Raw genomic sequence first — 21,200 nt, forward strand, 5'->3', positions numbered from 1 at the left:
TAAACAACAGATTGAAAAGAGAATTGGATCAGTGTGCTGTGAGGCTCCAGAGCAGGGCATCGATTGTGAGCTTGGTGGAGGGCAGGGAAATCTTCCCTCCTTCCACTGCTTTGTACTGGGACTGATCTTATATCCAGTCTGAGTAGAAAATCACTAACCTGATTTCAACTCAATCCTCTACTTCTTAAAGATTATTTTCCCCCTATAATATTATTCTTATATTCTCCACAAAACTTATCTCTTGTCTTCAGAAATGTTTATGATGGTCTTAACCCTAATCTGAAGATGAAAGAACTGGGAATAAGCTAGCACTTCCTAGGTCCCACAGTCCCTTCCTGGAGTCCTATACTTGCTTTCTAGGATTGAACAATAAAAACATACTGTATGAAACTTCACAGAGAGAGATCCCCTCACCTGACTTCATCAGGTCCTGCTGACAGCCCTGTGAGGAGGTGCAGAGCAAGAAAACAAGCTCAGAGAACTGTGATTTGTGCTGAGGCCACATGTTAAGTGGCAGAATCTGAATCAGGCCAACTGACTCCAAATCCAAACGCATGCCATTCCACTGTGTATCAGAGGCTTAAAATCCAAACACAGACACACTCTTGCATTTGCCACTTAAAACTGCTGGACTCCTGCATCTGTGCTACCCTTACCATGGTAACCAGGCCTCTGTAATCAGGGAGTCAGCTGCAGAAGACACTAGGGGGATAAAGAACAGAGAGATTGTGGCCCCTGGACGTCCTGTTCTTTGGTTGATGTCCAAAGACATCAACTGCCTATGACTTCACAGATTGTGACCTCCCATGCCAGCTTGAGTCATCAACCAGAGATGCACTAGCTGCTGATCCAAGCCATGTGCCCTGCCCGGAGAGCTGACGTCAGCCATCCCTCCGCCTGATCAGAATGTTCAGAATGACCACAAGAGGCCAGACACCACTGGCAGTGGCAGCTTTACAGTTTTGCAGAAAGTGAAAACCGAGCCATGTGAAAAAAGCCACGTTGGGACTGCCAGCAGTAAGACTATAGAGTGCTGGCCTCTGTTCTTTCTTGGCTGCACTGTGGAGACCAGATACAGGACTAAGAGGGGATGCTAGGGTGGGGGTGTCTGCTACTCTAATGAGCCCGAAACCAGGCCCTCATCTTAGGGTGTAATGTAGAGCATGTATATTTAACGTTATAATACACCTCTTATGCTTTAAATGACAGATGACTGATATTATGACTTGTCCAAAGAGAAGGAGGCAAAACCACATAATCTGACAGGAAAAGGATAGGTGAGATAATAAAGACCAGGTCAGGTCAGAAACTAGAAGAGGCCAATTTACTGTTTTAAGGGGGTGTAATGTAGAGTTAACTGAAGACTTTATAAGGAGAAAAGGAAGAAAATTTTCATTACATATGAGAGAGCCACACTTATTGAATTTCTCTGAAGGCATCTCTGTTCTTCCTTCTCATAATCTCAGCTGCTTCATTTCTCTCCTCTCTTACCCTCACAGCTCCACGACCTCATCTATAGGTCCATGCTTTTCAACAGCAAGTAGTCTTATGGGACCTCAAAGAAAGAGAACCACATCCCCTTCCAGTGTTGTTCAGGTCCCAGGATCTCCTGGCCTTCATGTAAGGCCACTTCCCATCCTAATCACAGCTAACAACAAGGTCACAGTTAGGTCTACATAACGTCAGTTCTTTGAGGGCAGGAGCTGACATGTATTTTTTTATTCCTCCTATGGTGCCTAATGAGAGTGCTATATGAAATTTACAAACATCCTGGAGATTTTTCTGCTGTGAATATCACATAAAATCAGTATCTTATATTGCTTTGAAAACCATAAAATAAAAGAGAGAGAAATAATCATTAAGTAACCCCGGTCCCTCCAGAGGAAGACTCACATAGATCATAAATGTTGCGACCCGGTTCCCAGAGTTCATTCTGTACAGTGGGCTGCTTGGTGACTGAGACAAAAATAGAACACATCATTATTTTATGCATAAGGCATCAGAGTGACAACCAGAAGGTACCAGTATTCCACCACAATACAGGGAGGAGAAAAATGGGGGAGTCACAGATGGGAGAGAGCTTGAGCTATAACTGGTCACGTATGTGCCTGTCTTTGCTGGCAGTTACTCAATATATTTTTTTTTCCTTTTACCAATTTATTAGATACACATATAAGTGAATTGTATACTAATCAAACTAAATTGCTTGTTAGTAGTGAAAGGCTTCCCTGATAGTTCAACTGGTAAAGAATCCGCCTGCAATGCAGGAGACCTCAGTTCGATTCCTAGGTCAGGAAGAGCTGCTGGAGAAGGGATAGGCTACCCATTCCAGTATTCTTGGGCTTCCTTTGTGGCTCAGCTGGTAAGGAATCACCTACAATGTGGGAGATCTGGGTTCGATCCCTGTGTTGGGAAGATCCTCTGGAGAAGGGAAAGGCTACCCACTCCAGTCTTCTGACCTGGTGAATTCCATGGACTGTATAGTCCATGGGTTTGCAAAGAGTCAGACACAACTGAGTGACTCACTTTCACTCCTCAGTGAAAAGACTGGTGGTTCATTGTATCTTCAGGTTGTTAGAGAAATAATATATAAAATGTTACAGATAATTATTCTGTAAACATGCCAAGTCCTAAGACTGGAATTCCTAATTATTTGCCAAAGAGACATATTCTTTTGTTACAGAAGAGTTTAACTGATATAATTTACATGTCATAAAATCCAGTCATTGTAAGAGTGTTTTTCAATGAGTTTTAGTAAAAAGATGAGTCAGCAGCTATCAGCTTGAAACTAAGACTTTCAGATCTACCTAGAACATGAACCTTTGTTCCAAGATTTCAGTGTCCCCTGAGGGCCCTATTAGAGCTCTGCCTCAGAGAAATAAATAATACCCCCTTTCCCTACCCCCAGGAGATGGTCACTGACCCCATAGTTACCGTAGCATGGTCAAAGTGAGGCTCATAGTGCCCTCCAATTCCATAGTTCACCACCTGGAGATACTCTGCGTAGGGAGGCTGGACATCAAGGCCCGTGAGGGCAGCAATGCGATGGTCAAGGGTCACCAGCACTGGGTCAACAGTGTCCTTCAGCCAGGCACTAAAACACACCACAAGTTGAAGCATTAGTGATCTGATGCCAGAAATGACTAACTGTGAATGATCAAATGATGTCATCTGCCAGAAGGAAGGCAGGCAGGGAGGACAGGAAATGCATTAATCTATCAAACGGAGGTGATAATATCTATTACAGAGACATGATCATGACAGATGATGCTTATGAAAATGCTTTGTAGGCTGTATGCTGGTGATTGCTGTAAAACGCAGAAAAATCTCTGTTCTTCTGCTCTACTCCAAGACAAACCATGATAGGTCAAAGGCCAAAGAGCAAAGTTCAGTCTTTTTTCCTGAATGTCTTATTGAGGTTCTGATAAAGTGGAGGATTTGGGATCAGAATGTAGGTCCCTGGGAAGTAAGGAAGCAAACCAGTGAGTCTCCTAGGGAGATGATGAGGGCTCTTAAGGGAAGTACCCTGGCACATCTGGGTCTATAAATGATGGATTAATTTGTTTATTCCTTTATATAGAGTGCATGCATAGTGCTATGCTGTGGGCGCTGTGGTTTACAAAGGTACTCAAGACAAAGCTTCTGTGTTCAAAGAACTCATTAGAAGAGACACACAAATATACACAAATACAACGAGTATAAATTGAAGTAGAAAAATGAGAACCGGCCTTTAAAGTCCTCAGGAGCACAGAGGAAGGAGATGTCAATTTTGACTGGCATGGCAGTAAGATGGACATGTAGGCCAAATTTTGAAGGGTGCATAAAATTTCAATAGATAGAAAAAACATAGGGGTATTTCAGGCTGAAGAAACAGCGTAAGTGCAGATGTGGTGGGGTGACATAATATATATCAATGTGAAAGCGTCTGGTCTATGAGAGAAGTGACGGGAAATTAGGCTAGAAGAGCAGGCTCGGGGCATGTTGTGTAATCTGAGGACCCTGGGTTCAGGGATCTGGTCTTGGTGGAAAACAAAGAGTCAGTGGAGGTTTCTGTGCAGGAAACAAATTTAGTGATTAGGAGTTCACTGGTGACCTTTGAGGGACAAGTTCTAGTGAAGCTGTGAAGACAGAAAGTGAAAGGTTAGTCACTCAGTCGTATCTGACCCTGGACTGTAGCCTGTCAGGCTCCCCTGTCCATGGGATTTCCCAGGCAAGAATACTGGAGTGGGTAGCCATTTCCTCCTCCATGGGATCACTCAGTCACTCAGTCGTATCTGACCCTGGACTGTAGCCCATCAGGCTCCCCTGTCCATGGGATTTCCCAGGCAAGAATACTGGAGTGGGTAGCCATTTACTCCTCCATGGGATCTTTCCCACCCAGGAATTGAACCCTGGTCTCCCACACTGTAAGCAGATTCTTTACCATCTGAGCCACTGGGGAAGCCCTGTGAGGACAGAACCAAAATTCAAAATGAATGCAATGTGGTGGCTGGGGATGGGGGTGGTGAATGAGGGGAGGCAATGAGGGTCTCAGTCTCTTTACCTGAAAAGTAAGGAGAATACCACCTCCTTCCCCTGAAAGCAGAACAGAAAGTTGAATTTTCCCCTTGACACCACAACGTCAGAAAGATTAGCAAAGCAATGAAGCTGAAGTTATACGGATTTTTCAAAACTTAGAAAATAACTTCCTAATGTAAAAGGTCCCAAACTTAGAAAATAACTTCCTAATGTAAACCAGACCAAGTAAGTTAAGCCAAAGCATTCTGAATCAAAGCTTTCATCACTCACTTCACTTCCCAGACTACAAAAACCATCCACCCAGCCTGAGGTCTGGCCTCTCCCCAAGGATGTCCTCGCTGTCTCCCATGGCTCCGGTGGGGACCCTCCTCTTACTGTATCATCCATACTGTCCTTGTAGCGCAAACCAGGGGCTGCAGTGGGGCTGATTAGGGATGGAGGGGAGGGAATGCAGCTGGATCTTCCCCTCTAGAGAAGCCACCAGATCCAGAGATTCTGGCCCTCCCTCTTGCCTGAGTGGTGGCAAGTCATGCTTTGCATATGAATCAGAAGGTGGAACTAGAATTCTGTAAAGTCAAATTTTGAAGAGACTTTCTGGAAAAGCAATCCTGTTTAGGAGCACAACTACATACTTAATTTTTGGTCTAGGGCTTAGGAGCTTTTTCAACTCTTTCCCTAATGGTCTCCTAGTTAAGTATTCAGACCATGTAACAGCCTGTGAAAGGCCCTTGGGTGAGGGGAGTGGATATTGCTCCCTCTCAGCAAGAATGCACAGATATAAACCTGAACTATATAGGTTCTCCGGTGGAATCTCTGATGGCATCTGAATGACTGCTGCTGACCTTTAGTCATCTGTGCCAGGGTGGCCAGCAGGTGTGACCAGAGTCCCTGCCAAGGAAGGACCCCTCTTACCTCTTGCTGATGCGGTACTCCACTGGTAACTGCTTTTCACCTGACGCCACCACGGATCTCTGTAACTGGTGTGAAGGATGTAAGAGAAAGTCCAAGTGGTTACCATGCAAAGGGAAGGACTCTCATTTGCATAGACATGCCCCTCTCTTAGCATAAGCCTAACAATCACCAGTTTCTCCTTATAAAGGATATTTTGCACTCGCTACTAATTTAGTGATAGCTATTGATCTTGAAAAAAATAATAAGTGACATAAAAACTCAAAGTTGACAATAAACTTGAGCTTCATATCTGGTAAATACTTATGGTAAATACTAAATGTTCAAAAAAGTCTGTTGGAACTAAAATAAAAGTGATTTTTAATCCCTTTTGCATCTGCAAGACTGTAAGTTTTGTAAGAACAAGGGCTGTTTCTTTTTTTTTTTAATATTTATTTATTTGGCTGTGTCGGGTCTTAGTTGAGGCATGTGGGATCTTTCATTGCAGCACACAGATTCTCTAGTTGTGGCACATGGGTTTATTGCTTCATGGCATGTGGGATCATCTCAGTTCCCCAGCCAGAGATGGAACCCATGTCCCCTGCATTGCAGGGAGGATTCTTAACCACTGGACCACCCAGGAAGTCCCTAAGGGTTATTTCTTATTCATCTTTATATCCCAGTGTCTGGGTCAGCTAAGCTTTGACTTTAGTGTTTGTCAAATTAAATGACAAAGACAGGACACTCTGTACCCTCAGAGGCAGCCTGCTCCTTCTGAACAATTCAGATAAAATCCCTTCCTTACAGAGAATCAAAATCTGTTTTGCTTGCAGCTGCCTTTGTTATGGGGAAAAAACAACCAAACAGGTCTGAAGTCACTAATTCAACTGAACGTCTCTATTTTGTTCTGAATGTTCGGATAGGAATTTTAAGTTATTTTTAAATAAAGTAGCCTCTAATTGCAAAAATACTGTACAAAGGACAGAAAGAGAAACAATATCTACATGAGGATGTCTGCTCCTGCATCCGACGCCAGAATGTCAGCTCCATGAGGGCAAGCGCTTGGCCCTTTTTCAGTGCTGTATCCCGAGGGTGCAGAATAGGCCAGGCAGGGAGTAGGTGCTAAATATTGGTGAAATGCATCCAGGAGTGAATGAACCAGAGTCTTGAGCCTAACGACACAGTCCTGGTGCTTCACGTGCAGTCAGAGTAGAGCATGGAGCAACGAAGGGCACCCTTTCCTTTCTCAGAGGCTTCAACAATAATACTGTTCCTGCTGCTAAACCAGGTAGAGAACCTTGGAAAAGGCTCTTCCCTTCCCTAGACCCGTTTCCTCAGCTATAAAATGCAGCTTGTGAACAACACACTCCTGGAGGCCTTCTCAGCCTCTCTCTCTACAATTCTGGGATGCAGAGAATCGGTAAGTGACTGATACTGTATCTGTGTGGTCCTCTGTCTAGCTCCTCTCCCGAGCGTTCATAGTGAAGAGAGAGTCCCTGCTGCTCTTCTGGGGCAATATCAATGGTTTAAAAACAAATCCTACAGAATCTCCACTCCACTCTGCCAGCCCCCTCCCTTCCAGAGCCACACTGCATTTCCACAATTATTTGTGTAAATTATCTGTATACTGCATTATACACTCTGCATAACAATTATTTACTGTGCATCCACAGTCATTCATTTGAGGGGACAAATACTTACTGGTTGTTCTCTGACTAAGCACTGTGCAGGATAACCATAAGTCATTCAGTGGGGCCCTTCTGGAAAAGTACAGGGTTACAGAAGAACAACCAGCCATTCTTACGAAGGACAGGAAGGCTTCCCAGGATGCCCAAAAGACAACTGGAATCACACAGGTGAAAAGAGGCCGAGGGAAGAGTGCTTCAGGCGGAGAGGAGTGTGTGGGAAGGCCAGTGAGAGCACTGCCTGTTCATGGAGGCACAAGTTGTTTAGCGTTTCTGGGGTGTCAGGGTAAGGCAGCATGCTGCAGAAAGGGTGGCAGTAGCCAGGCCAAGGGGCTCTGTAATCATTTGAGAGCAAAAGGGACCCATTAAAGAGTTTAAGCAAGGGCCTGACTCAGTGGAAAGTGACCAGTTGCAGATTGCTCTAGCTGCAACAGGCATAATACAGGGCCATGCATTTCAAGGACAACATATGATCCCTGCTAGCCTACAGTCTGGTTGAGGGAGATAAGGGACTAACTCGTGAAACTGTGAGCAATTCCAGACAACACGTAAATGGCAGGATAAATGAAAGTACCAAACGACTGGAGACAAAAACTCTTGAGTTCAGAGGAGGAAGGTTATTGTAGGTGGCCCCAAAAAGTGCTCTGGAAAAAATGTTCCTGCTGAAAGAATCTGTGAAAGTGGGCCAAAGCGGTAAGGGCTAGGAAGCCAAAAGAGGTGTCCAGTTTCAACTCAGTCTTCAAGAATGGGCAGAATGCAGATGGGGGAGGAATGATGAGAGAGCAGAGAAATTATTTTTTGAGAAACAGACAGTGAACAGGAGCAGAGAAATTCAACACAAGCCACTGAGGTGGCTTGGTTCCCGTGGGGCAGCCACTACCACACACACCCAGGACTTGTTCCTGGGTAAGCCAAAGGCGAGACAGGGACCAGCAATCCTGGCAAGACACTTTTGGGGGAAAGGAGTGTGGCAAGGTCTGTGCGTGCCAGACAGATGACCTGGCCACGGGGGATTAAATGAACATCTCCAAGTGGGCTGCCTGTCCCGTTACCACAGCAACAGAGTTGTCCTGAGGAAAAGGGAGCTTCAGGCCAAACGCTGCCGCTGGCTCACTGAGAAGCCAAAGATATTGAAAACGTATCGTTCCAATTCACGGGGAGCTTAATGGCTTCAAAAACTTTCTGTACAAAGATCCCAGATTCGTCTGAAGGGCTTTTAGATGGAATTATTTTGCTATTCTTCTCCAATTCCTATCTGCTGCCAAAGTCTCCCTCAAAATCTGCAGGCCTGATCAGGGCGCTCTCCAATTTCAAATTGTCCCACTGCTTCCCCTGGCTTTTGGGATAAAATCCAAACTCCCCAGCGTGGTACTTCTGGAGCTCCTAATTGTGTCTCACCTTGCATCTCCCATCACCTCCCACACCCACCCCTGCCCACTTCAGCCCCTAGCTTCCCCCTACTCTCTGAACACACCACACAGCAGGCCTGTGCACAGACTGCCTGTCTTCCTGGAATATTCTTTGTCACCTTTCACTCAGATGAATCTCACATCCACGGGGAAGCCTCTGTTTTTCTCCTCCCTCTGCCTCTATCTGGTCTTCATCTGACTACCTTTCCCTTGGAGGAAGGTTCTCATTTTTATGCTGCTGTAGCACAACACCAATACTTATTACAGGATGTATCACAGTGCATTGTAAATATCTCTTTCCCCTTCTTCAGGAAGCTCTGAAATCAGAGGGAGCAATACTTAACCTCCGTGTAGCAGCCCAGAACCCAGTACAGCATCTAGCACACAGCACACTCTGTTCTAGTGATGAATGACGGTCTGGCTGCCAGGGCAAACAGCACACTGTGAAGGCCATGACGTCTGCTTTGACACAGGGATTCTGAAACTGTCTTATGTGCCATTTGAAAAGAGGCAATATACTTAAATAGCAGTGAGGTCAACTGCATGACCTTTCTAAATATTTGCCACACTTCCTGGATTTTAAATAACTTATTGGAATTCTGTCACCTCCACTAGCTTTGTTCATAGTGATGCTTCTTAAGGCCCACTTGACTTCGCACTCCAGGATGACGGGTTCTAGGTGAGTGATCATACCATCATGGTTATCCAGGTCATTAAGATCTTTTTGTATAGTTCTTCTGTGTATTCGTGTCACCTCTTCTTAATATCTTCTACTTCTGTAAGGTCCACACTGTTTCTGTCCTTTATTGTGCCCATCTTTGCCTGAAATGTGCCTTTGGTATCTCTAATTTTCTTGAAGAGATCTCTAGTCTTTCCCATTCTATTGTTTTCTTCTATTTCCTTGCATTGTTCACTTAAGGCTTTCTTATCTCTCCTTGATATTCTTTGAAACTCTGCATTCAGATGGATAAATCTTTCCCTTTCTCCTTTGCCTTTCTCTTCTCTTTTCTCAGCTATTTGTAAGGCCTCCTTAGACAACCATTTTGCCTTTGCATTTCTTGGGGATGGTTCTGGTCACCACCTTCTGTACAATGTCCCGAACCTCTGTCCATAGTGCTTCAGGCACTCTATCAGATCTGATCCCTTGAATCTTTTTGTCACTTCACTGTATAATCATAAGAGATTTCATTTAGGTCATACCTGAATGGCCTAGTGGTTTTCCCTACTTTTTTCAATTCAAGTCTGAATTTCTCAATAAGGAACTGATGATCTGAGTCATAGTCAGCTCCAGGTCTTGTTTTTGCTGACTGTGTAGAGCTTCTCCATCTTTGGCTACAAAGAATATAATCAATCTGATTTTCAGTACTGACCATTTGGTGATGTCTATGTGTACAGTCATTTCTTGTATTGTTGGAAGAGGGTGTTTGCTGTGACCAGTGTGTTCTCTTGGCAAACTGTTAGCCTCTGCCCTGCTTCATTTGTACCCCATGGCCAAACTTGCCTATTACTCCAGGTATCTCTTGACTTCCTACTTTTGCATTCCAGCACCCTATGAGGAAAAGGACATCTTTTTTTGGTGTTAGTTCTAGAAAGTCTTGTTGGTCTTTATAGAACTGTTCAGCTTCTTTGGCATTAATGGTTGGGGCATAGACTTGGATTACTGTGATGCTGAATGGTTTGCCTTGGAAATGAACTGAGATCATTCTGTCATTTTTGAGACTACACCCCAAGTACTGCATTTTGAACTCTTTTGTTGACTATGAGGGTTATTCCATTTCTTCTAAGGGATTCTTGACCACAGTCATAGATATAATGGTCATCTGAATTAAATTCACCCATTCCTGTCCATTTTAGTTCCCTGATTCGGAAAATGTTGCTGTTGACTCTTGCCATCTCCTGTTTGACCACTTCCAGTTTACCTTGATTCATGGATCTAACATTCCAGGTTCCTATGCAATACTGTTGTTTATAGCATCAGACTTTACTTTCACCATCACACACATCCACAACTGGGTATCGTTTTTTGCTTTGACTCAGGCTCTTCATTCTTTCTGGAACTACTTCTCCACTCTTCTCCAGTAGCATATTGGACACCTACCGACCTGGGGGGTTCATCTTTCAGTGTCATACCTTTTTGTTTTTTCATATGTTCATGAGTTCTCAAGGCAAGAATGCTGAAGTGGTTTGCCATTCCCTTCTCCAATGGACAACATCTTATCAGAATTATGACCCATCCATCTTGGGTGGCCCTGCACAGCCTGGCTCATAGTTTCATTGAGTGCTGCACTTAATATGCCAGCAAATTTGGAAAACTCAGCAGTGCCCACAGGACTGGAAAATGTCAGTGTTCATTCCAACCCTAAAGAAGGGCAATGCCAAAAAATGTTCAAACTACCACACAATTGTGCAAATCCTTCAAACTAGGCTTCAACAGTATGTGAACCAAGAACTTCCAGATATACAAGTCTGGATTTAGAAAAGGCAGAGGAACCACAGATCAAATTGCCAACATTCGTTGGATCATAGAAAAAGCAAGAGAATTCCAGAAAAGCATCTATTTCTGCTTCATTGACTATGCTAAAGCCTTTGACTGTGTGGATCACAACAAACTGCGGAAAATTCTTAAAGAGATGGGAATACCAGACCATCTTACCTGCATCCTGAGAAACCTGTATGCCGGTCAAGAAGCAACAGTTAGAACTGGACATGGAACAACAGACTGGTTCCAAATAGGGAAAGGAGTATGTCAAAGCTATATATTGTCACCTTGCTTATTTAAATTATATATGGAGTATATCAAGTGAAATGTTGGGCCACATGAATCACAAGCTGGAATCAAGATTGCTAGAAGAAATAACAATAACCTCAGATATGCAGATGATACCATCCTAATGGCAGAAAGCAAAGAGGAACTAAAAAGCCTTTTGATGAAGGTAAAAGAGGAGACTGAAAAAAATGCCTTAAAATTCAACATTCAAAAACTAAGATCATGACAAATAGATGGGGAAACAATGGAAACAGTGACAGACTTTAATTTTGGGCTCCAAAATCACTGCAGATGGTGACTGCAGCCATGAAATTAAAAGATGCTTGCTCCTTGGAAGTAAAGCTATGACAAACCTAGACATCATATTAAAAAGCAGAGACATTACTTTGCCAACAAAGGTCCGTCTAGTCAAAGCTATGATTTTTCCAGTAGTCATTAATGGATGTGAGAGTTGATCATAAAGAAGGCTGGAAAGTGAAAGTGAAAGTCACTCAGTTGTGTCCAGCTCTTTGCGACCCCATGGACTATACAGTCCACGGAATTCTCCAGGCCAGAATACTGGACTGGGTAAGCGCCGAAGAATTGATGCTTTTGAACTGTGGTGTTGGAGAAGACTCTTGAGAGTCCCCTGGACTGCAAGGAGATCAAACCAGTCAATTCTAAAGGAAATCAGTCCTCAATATTCACTGGAAGGACTAATGCTGAAGCTGAAGCTCCAATACTTTGGCCACGTGATGTGAAGAGCCAACCCACTGGTGAAGACTCTGATGCTGGGAACGACTGAGGGCAGGAGGAGAAAGAGGTGACAGAGGATGAGATGGCTGGATGGCATCACCTACTCAATGGACATGAATTTGAGCAAACTCCAGGAATTAGTTAAGGGCAGGAAAGCCTGGTGTGCTGCAGTCCATGGGATCTCAAAGAGTTGGACACAACTGAGGGACTGAATAACAACAATACTTTCTGGAGGACTAACTCCCCTCCCCATCAACATAAAGCTTGGCACAGTGGCTGCAGAGCCTTCTCCATGGAAGAATGAGATATACCCACCAAGCTGACTGCAGTGTTGGCTACATGTCTTGCTTTAAGCAGGGAAATGTGGATGGAAGTAATGCCTGGTGCTTCCAAGCAGAAGCTATAAAAGCCAGCTAGTAGTTTGCCATCTTTGTGTTTTTCCTCTCCCATGAGATGGCAATGTTCCAAACAGAGGCTGCTCTGTTGGGCTGGGTCTGAGAGTAAGGACAACATGGGGCAGAGCAGCAACCAGCACAAGACAGACATATAACGTGAGGACCAAGCCAGCCTCTACTGCTGTTGTCCTCCCTGAGATTTGGGGGCTGCTTGTTACTGTTAGAGGAAACCCTAACTGTAACTGCCTATTCTGTAGGCACCATTTGTGTGAGTTCTTTTATAATAGGAGGTTCTGATAAGGAACGCGGAACTAACAAGACACTACCAACAGGAAGAATTTGGGAAAATTCATCTCACATGGAGATGCCACATGTCCTACCACCTCCCAGAATCCTTCTTGCTGGAATCCATCTTGGCTGAGCAATGTGTGCACCACCAGGAAGGACCCTGAGTCAGAATGATTGCCCAGAGGCAAGCTGGAAATTAATCCCATCACAAAAAATAACAAGACTGCGAGCCACACGGCAGAGCAGTCCTCCTGGGCTCCCTTACCTTCCTGCTCTCCGCTCAAGCACCTTTTCTCAGTAAAGTTTCTTGCTTTGTCAGCATGTGTATCTCCTTGGACAATTCATTACCGAGTGTTAGGCCAGAGCCCACTTTCAGGCCCTGAAGGGGGTCCCTCCACTTCCGGCAACATTACCAAATAAATATAACAGCCTAAGTTAACTGATACATAAAGGTGAATAGCAGAGCAGCAATCAGTGTACCTCTGGGTTCCAATTCTGGGCCAAGCCATATATGTGACCCGAGGTCTCTTTCCCTCTCCGGGCCTCGGATTTCTTTTTAACAAAATAATGACGTTTAACTAAATAATCTTCACACTCTTTTTCTGTGCTAGGAAATCTCTCCTTTCCCCTGTCATTTGACCCCTTTTCTTCCTTTTTCTTTCTGTTTTTGGCCACACCAAACAGCTTGTGGGATCTTAGTTCCCCAACTAGAAGTCAAACCCAGGCCCCAGGCAGGCATTGAAAGCGCTGAGTCTTAACCACTGAAACACCAGAGAATTCTCCCACCCTTTTTTTCCTTCTATCACTTATATGGAATGATTGGGGATGGGGGGCTTCCTTTAATTTTTTTAGATTAAATTTACATACAGTGATATACATAGATCTCAAGAGTACCATTTGCTGAGTTTTCACAAACATACAACCATGTACTCCACATCCCTAACAAGACATTGAAAGCACATTGTGAATACCCCAGAAAATCCCCTTGTACTTTTCTCAGCCAGAAGCAACAACGACTGTGAGTTTTTTCACCGCTGATTAGTTTTATGGAATGGCTGGTATTTTGAAGTCCTGAACAGATGAACTATCTAGTTCAGGCTGCCTGTTCTCACACTTCTGAACATCAGTCAGGCAAAGAAACAAAGGGAGGTTCTCAGCAGGCCTTGTGGACACTCACCCATGGTTCCGCAAGCCCTCTGATCGTCTGAGCCTCGGCGTCACTGACAAAGTCATGGTAGAGAACAACATAGGGCTCCAGGTGGATGACCTCCTTCCGCACAGGCTGGAGCAGCAGGTAAGGACTGGAACTGGTCTCATAGGAGCAGTAGAGGCTGGGGATCCGGTAGTGAGTAGGCTGAAAGGAAAGACTAGAATCAGCTTAGAAGAAGGGTCTAGAAGTGGAAACCAATTTATGGGAACTCCAGCATAAGAAGCCTGAAATTCAGGAGATTCAGAATTCAGTCACTGGTATTGTCCAAGTGAGCTTTATTATCTTCTTTAATGCATCAGTTTTTCCCTTTAAATTGTCCCAATTCTACCTTTTCTCCCATCCCCCAAACTGGTTCCCCCTTTTTCTTCCCGTGAGAAGTGGTACCTGGGAACCCAGGGTCTGACATAACCCCTCGTAGGTGTCCCTGGTCTGCAGGTGGGGCACATTGGGTCTCTGCATGACAGTCTCTGCTACAGCCTGGTTAGGGCTCTCTGCCAAGAGCTTTTCATACTTCAAGACATTTCTGGCCACCCTTTTATTATCTGGGCCTGGAAGAAATCAGCAGGAAAAAATACAAATTAACAGATTAACAAACAGTGGTCCCAGGGAGTGCTGCCAAGGTTTCCTGCAGCTTCACTGTTACATACCACCAGCACCCGGACAACTTCCTATGTCCATGCACAGGAGGATGTAAGGCCCTCACCCCTACAGCAGGATTAAGCAGGGCCTGGTAGACCTGAAGGAACACTCTTAGACCAAGGGATCATGAGGATGGGGCTGCAGCATAGTGTGATGGCCAGTTTTATGTTTAGGAAAGAAGCTTCAATCATTCATTCACCCCTCCACTCAGTAACTTTCCAGTGAACATGTACCAGACATTGTGCTAGAGGCTAAACTCTCAGAGTTTAGAGTCTATCAGAGAAAAGACACATTGACTACTTACAACAAAACACAACAAGAAAGTGCTATGAAAGAGAAGTCCAGAGAGCCAAAGCCTACCGCAGAGAGACTCGCTCTATTCTTCCCCTGAGAACTGGAAGCTAAACTATTCCCAACTCTACTAGATTCCTCAGAATGCCTGCCTGGCCTAGACACAACAGAGCAGTATGGGACAAAGGTGTTCTAGACTTTGGTTCTAGCCAAGGTCCCGACAGGGATCTTGTGTCTTGTTTGTATCCACTTTAGGTGCAGATCCGCCGTGAGTTGGCAGCTACCCATGGCCAGCTAGCCTCTGCATTATCTCAGTGCATCTCGGAAGGAGGCGCTCCATTGCTGTAAGGGTCACAAAGCATCTTTCTCTGAGGAGCTCAATGTGTTTCTAACACTTCCACCGTTACCATCATTCTGGCCAATGAGGGGACAGAAATTATCATCCTTTTTTTAACCAAAGGAGAAATAAAGTTTGAAGGAATAGAAACATTGGGCCCAAAATACCAATGAAAATATTGCGAGACCATTTATGGAACAAGGAATTTTAATTTGCTGTGTCTACTTATTCACCTTTAATAGTGCACAATTTACGTTCTCTGGGATATGCAGAGATTTTAATAGTTCAAGCACAAAAAATAGAGGGGCTGGGTTATCACTTTGTCTGTACCACTAACTGTCCACATGTTTCCAGACCACACAGCTACTGCCTTATCCTACTGTTTGCCAAACTATCAGAAACGAATAACATTACTAAATGGATTCATTAAAAAGTCATACATATTTTTGTGAAGTCCTACAGGAAATACATCATAAATACTGGGTTGGCCAAAAAGTTTGGTGTTTTAACGACCTTTTTGGCCAACCTAATTTTGTGAATGGTTATTACATATCTTAACATATCTGATACATATACATATCTGTAAATACACATATCTGTAACATGTACCTATCTTTTAGTATCCATCTTATTAAAAGAAAACCTGGGAAGCCCTCTACCACCAAAATTTTAAGTAAAAATATCTAAGCAGAGTTAAGCTAGCAAATCTCTCCCCCAGTTTAACTTTGGTGAAACGCTGCTTGAGAGGGTTGAAGCTGAACTCTGTGGCCAGCTGGGCAGGAGGCTTGCATAGCAAAGTGAGCTCCAGTATAAAGAGAAGAATTGCTATCTTTCTGTTAGCAGCCAAAGTGAACAACCCTGCTGAGTCGCTCTCCTTCTTGCACACACAGCTCTCATTGATTGCACTCATTCCCAGGTCTATTCCCAAAACCTGGATCTTTGAATGTCCCTGAAGAAATTGGCTCCCAACCTAGGACTTGTTCCCCACTGAAGCAACACTAATACATATGACTCAATAGGGGTGGAGGAGGAAGGCACACGCTGGTATCTTTTTCTTAGCACTTCCAATGAACTTAAAAACTCCCCCTGGTGCACTGAACAGTATGTTAAGATTTAATCAAAAATTAGAAATGTGCCTTGGATTATGAGATTCGAAAAATAAAAACAGACAGCTATACTTCATTTGCAGGGATGAAAGGCCAAGAGCAAGAGGGATTTCCCACAGGTCTGACCTGTGGTTATCTTTTATGGTTACGTACTGTACAGAAGAAACTCCCGGGAAAGGTTGAGGGCACACAAAACATTTCCTGCCTGTAAAAAAAGAAAGAAAAGGAAAAGAGTGAGTTAATGGCGCTGAGGATATCTCCCCTAATGAATCATTAAATGGATTAAAAAAAAACTCTAAAATAAGCTTACCAATAGTAGATAGTAAGACTCACTGAAATGAGCTACAGACTAAAATGTAGAGATTCTCTGTCCTAATTCAGGATTTGCAGCCCTGATGCAAATCAGCTCTCCTCAGTTTCCTCATTTACAAATGACTTATTACCACCCTTACCAGGGAAGGGAGAAAAATAAGTGAAAATAAACTTTCTTAAAATTCCCTCAAATCTTTCAAAGCATGCAAAACCATATAATTGTAGGGTGTTGTTGTTTTGGTATATTTTATTAGTAAACGTTAATATGGAACTGCAACAATCCTACTTAGAATATGATGTGTTCTCCAGGTTCAGCACTTCTGAGAATCCACAAAGTTAGTGAGGGGAAGAAAAAGGAAGAGCTAAACCTGAACCATTCCCACTGCATAGCAATGGCTCTCCCTGCAGCCATTCAACCTTGGACTACACACGGCTGAAAGCACACACAGGCTTTCCAGACAAGCCTGGGGAACAGCACTCGGGGCGGGTGGGCTGTCATCCAGCTCTGGGTGCTGCAAAATGATGATAAGTCACTAGACCTGTATGTCCTTCTGATCATTTCACTTTTGCATGTTAAAAAAAATGCATTTTTAATGATAAAAGCAAGAAGAAGGACACTATAAAACATATGAGAAATGGGAGTAAAGGTTCCACTGAAACCCAGGCATTTCAAAAACTTTGGAATAATACATAGTGTGTACACAGTTACAGTCATATTTATTACACATTTTCATATTCTGATTGTTTCCCTCTACAGTGTAATCAGGAGTACTTTCTATATTTTTACATAGTCCTCAGAAACAGCATTTTTTAATTAGTACTTTTCACTGTGGTAAACATAAATTTACCATCTTAATCATTTCTAAGTGTACGGGTCAGTAGTACTAAATATATTCACACTGTTGTACAAATGACCTCCAGAGTTTTCTCATCTTGCAAAACTGAAACTCTACTCATTAACAACTCCCAATTATCTCCTCCCCGCCTGCCCCTGGTAACCATCACTTTACTTTCTGTCTTTATAAATTTGACTCTTCTAGAAATCTCATATAAATGGAATCAAACTATACTTGTCTTTTTGTGACTTGTTTCACTTAGCATGATGTCCTCAAGTTTCATTTACGTGGTAGCATGTGTTAGAATTTCCTTCTTTTTCTTGTCCATTCACCCACTGATGGATACTTGGAAAGCTTCCCACCTACTGGCGGTTGTGAACAGTGCTGCTATGAACATGTGTGTACAAGAGAGATAGCATTTTTAATGGCTGCATATCATTCCATCCAGAAGCTCCATCACAGATAATCTAACCATTCCACCACTGTTAGGCATATAGATTGTTTCTAATTAATATTATGAATTATTCTGTTCTGTACTTAACAGATGTATAATTAATTAATCTATTAATATCTTATAATGTCAGATATTAACTCAGGGTTATAGATTTTCAAACCCTTTGAGATGAAGAAAGCTAAAATATTAATTTTATATATTTTTAAAACTCAAGGGCTTTATCAGGAGATAAAATTATGTTTTATCAAGAACAGTTAGAGCTACTTTTGATATCCCAGTTAAATTTCTCTGGAAATGTGTATAGTAAATAATGTTCAATGAAAAAGGAGAACACACACTTGTGTATACTGTAAAGATAGCTTACATTTATTGAGAACATATGTGCTATGAATTGGGTTAAGGGCTTTACGTATATTAGCTCACTTAATCCTCATGCCGGCCCTTTGAGATGACTGCCAACTACAAACTGGCACTTGCCATGAGAACTTCCATCTATATCCACAAGGATTAAATCACGAGCTGCTGCAGCTGCTGGCTTTCAACACCCCCCTGAAAATAGTTCAGGGTGGAGAGCATAAATGAGGCACTCTGTGCAAAGGCAGAACAGGTCTTCATACAGTTAGATATTTTCAGAAGCTGATTTTATAAGCCCAATTCTTGTATTTCCTCATATCTAGAAAAGCACTAAAACTTTTCATGGTGACAACTGCTCCTCAAGACTAACAGAAACCTTCTGCAAAAAAAAAATATGTGTTTGATTGCATGCACTCCCCTTTCACTAAAATCACATATATACTGACCTTCCCCCTAACCTCTTTGAAACAGTTTCTCAGAGCTATCTGAGGTGCTGTCTCCTGGGCTACAGTCCTCATTTTGCCCCAAATAAAACCTGATGCACAACTCTCACACTGTGCATTTTTTTAAGTCAACAAAGGGGAGCAGAATATGCCATCCTCAAATATGCTTCTTTGGCATAAGGATTATTTTGAGCTAATTATTTTGAGAAACATCAGAGAAGTTTTTTAAACCAGAGTAGAAGCTATGCTTTCATAAGGGAAATTTATATTTACAATGGAAATCTCCTTTTGTGAAGGTTATCTCCCCCATGTACCTGAAAGAGAAGGATGACTCTACATCAGAAGAAAATCTTACCAATGGAGAAGGCACCCTAAATCTATTGGTACCTAACAGCCTTACTCTTGCTTGCTTGGTCTGGTCACCTCCCAGAACTGGCCCCCCCAATACCTTTCCTTCTTTTGTCTTTAGCTGGATGCATCATATTTAAGATGAAGGTTTAGATCCTCTCAGAGAGTTACTCATCCCCTGCCCCCCAATATCTCCCATGCCTACAGGAGGTATACATGTTGGTTAACTTACGTTTATTGTTCCTCTTATTAATCTGTCTTATATTACAGGGAGGGCTCAGCCAAAAACTCAGAAGGTTACAGGGAAAATTATTTCCACACTCCCACATTATCATTATTATTCCCCTTTAAAGATAAGAAAATTAGGGACTTCCCTGGTGGTCCAGTGGTTAAGAATCTGCCTTCCAGTGCAGGGGACACAAGTTCGATCCCTTGTCGGGGATCTAAGATCCCACATGCTGCGGAGCAACTAAGCCCACAGGCCTCAACTACTGAGCCTGTGCACCAAAGATCCCAAGTCCAGCAATTAAAACCCAATGCAGCCAAATAAACACATAAATAAAAGTAAATAAGTATTTTTTTTTAAAAAGTAGAAAGAAGAAAAGTCTGATCATAGAGGAAAACTGAAGCTTTAAAGCAAAAAGAAAGAAAATTAAAGTCTAGGGAGGTTAAGTAAGTTACCCAAGTTTTCACAGAACTTGAACCTAGGTCTGCCTGACTTCAGAGCCTAGAGTTTAGTTACTACACACAGTTTCTCATTATTTGTAGTTACTGAAATGATTTTTTACTAAAACATATCCTGAAAATGTATTAAATGATAGTACTACATATAATATGATGTATTATACTTTTTGTGGTGTATATAGATACATAATTTTATATGATAATGAAAAATCCATGAGGAACATTTATCCCTAATTTACTAGTGGTAAAAAGGGGACCAGAAATCGCCTATAAGACAATGCCAATGTGTTTTATTATTGTGGCATAAACACACACACACACACTATAAGGGCACAAAGAAGGAGAATCTGAGGGGTCTAAAGAGAATTAAAGAAGGCTTCACAAAATAGGAGACATTTGAGCTACACCTGGTAAGATGAATAATATTTTCCAGACAAAGCACAACTGTAGAATGGGAGAGTTTCCAAGTGAGAAGAGGAGAAATCTAAGTTACCATAGGGGAAAAAAACCCAAAACTATTAGACATTGTTTCTAAAACTCTATCTTTCAGAATGGGCTGCTTTAGTTTATCTTCTCTGAGTCTCCATATCAATTCTCCATTTCCTTCTATTAAAATTCAATTACTTCTCACCCTTTATTGCATCACAGTGACTCTATTTCAGCTTTAATAGCAATTAAGCAAGAGAGATAGGAAAAGCACCCTGGAAAGTTTTACATCAAAGAGCCAGGAACTTCTATGAGAAGAAAAGGGCCATTTGCAGCACTGAGAATAAATCTGTTCTGGCAGCAAAACACAGGTTTGGACCACCCACATCCTCCTCCCTTTCTCAGGAAAAGGGGGAAAGAAAAAGGAATGTGTGGAGCAGAAATGGTTTATTAGTTTTGGACACCCTAGGGAACTGACTCTGTAGTGATTTTTCCAGCCTATTCTTAAAGACTGTACAACTCTGGCGGACGTGGGGTTAGGATGGCAGCTCCCACAAGAAGCGAAATGAGCTTTCCAACAGATCACAGGTCAATGGTGCCAATGAAAAACAACACCTACAGGAGGCAATGAGCTGATGCTCTGGACCAATGACACCAGCTCTGTATCTGGACATGATTCACGTCACAGTTGGACTTGACAGCAGATGGGAGAAGATAACAATCAAACTTCTTCCTTGACATTGGCAATATCATGGCAAGAGTTATGAATTGTTGAGAGTGCAAAAGAGTGACCTGCATTGACTATGAAGCCACTAAACATTTGTAAATGCAGCTGCTGCTGATACAGGTGAGAAACCGCCTCCTACATTGGAGATGATGATTTTAAAGTAGTCAGAGCATTGGAAAGAGTACTGAGGAAGAAATAGACTCAGGCTCTAATCTGACCTCTGTGAACTTTGTAACAAGTTAGGAATTCTTTGGAGATTCAGTTTACTCACATGAGAAATATGGAAATAATAAAACAACTGCCCTGCATGACACATTCAGTCCTATTGGGAAGATGAAATAAATTAAG

The 21,200-nt window shown here is 42.7% G+C and overlaps 1 protein-coding gene across 14 annotated transcripts in view; it reads right to left on the reverse strand.

The window, feature by feature from the left end:
* Nucleotides 1-21,200, reverse strand: part of P4HA3 (prolyl 4-hydroxylase subunit alpha 3) — a 72,386-nt gene that overhangs the window by 35,785 nt on the left and 15,401 nt on the right. For all 14 annotated transcript variants that reach the window (XR_015142169.1, XR_015142172.1, XR_015142170.1 and 11 more), the window contains 6 exons: nucleotides 16,422-16,473; nucleotides 14,280-14,443; nucleotides 13,863-14,039; nucleotides 5,431-5,495; nucleotides 2,935-3,094; nucleotides 1,894-1,956 (listed from right to left, as the gene is read on the reverse strand). Coding sequence is in view for 10 of the 14 variants with exons in the window: in XM_086340746.1 (XP_086196872.1) it covers nucleotides 1,894-1,956; nucleotides 2,935-3,094; nucleotides 5,431-5,495; nucleotides 13,863-14,039; nucleotides 14,280-14,443; nucleotides 16,422-16,473 (681 nt within the window). In the remaining 4 variants the exon portion in view is untranslated. The remainder of the gene's footprint in view (nucleotides 1-1,893; nucleotides 1,957-2,934; nucleotides 3,095-5,430; nucleotides 5,496-13,862; nucleotides 14,040-14,279; nucleotides 14,444-16,421; nucleotides 16,474-21,200) is intronic.

The sequence above is a fragment of the Bos grunniens genome, chromosome 15 (genome assembly GCF_055505025.1).
Source record: "Bos grunniens cultivar Pamir isolate PY7600 chromosome 15, Bosgru_T2T1.0, whole genome shotgun sequence".
NCBI lineage: Eukaryota > Metazoa > Chordata > Mammalia > Artiodactyla > Bovidae > Bos > Bos grunniens.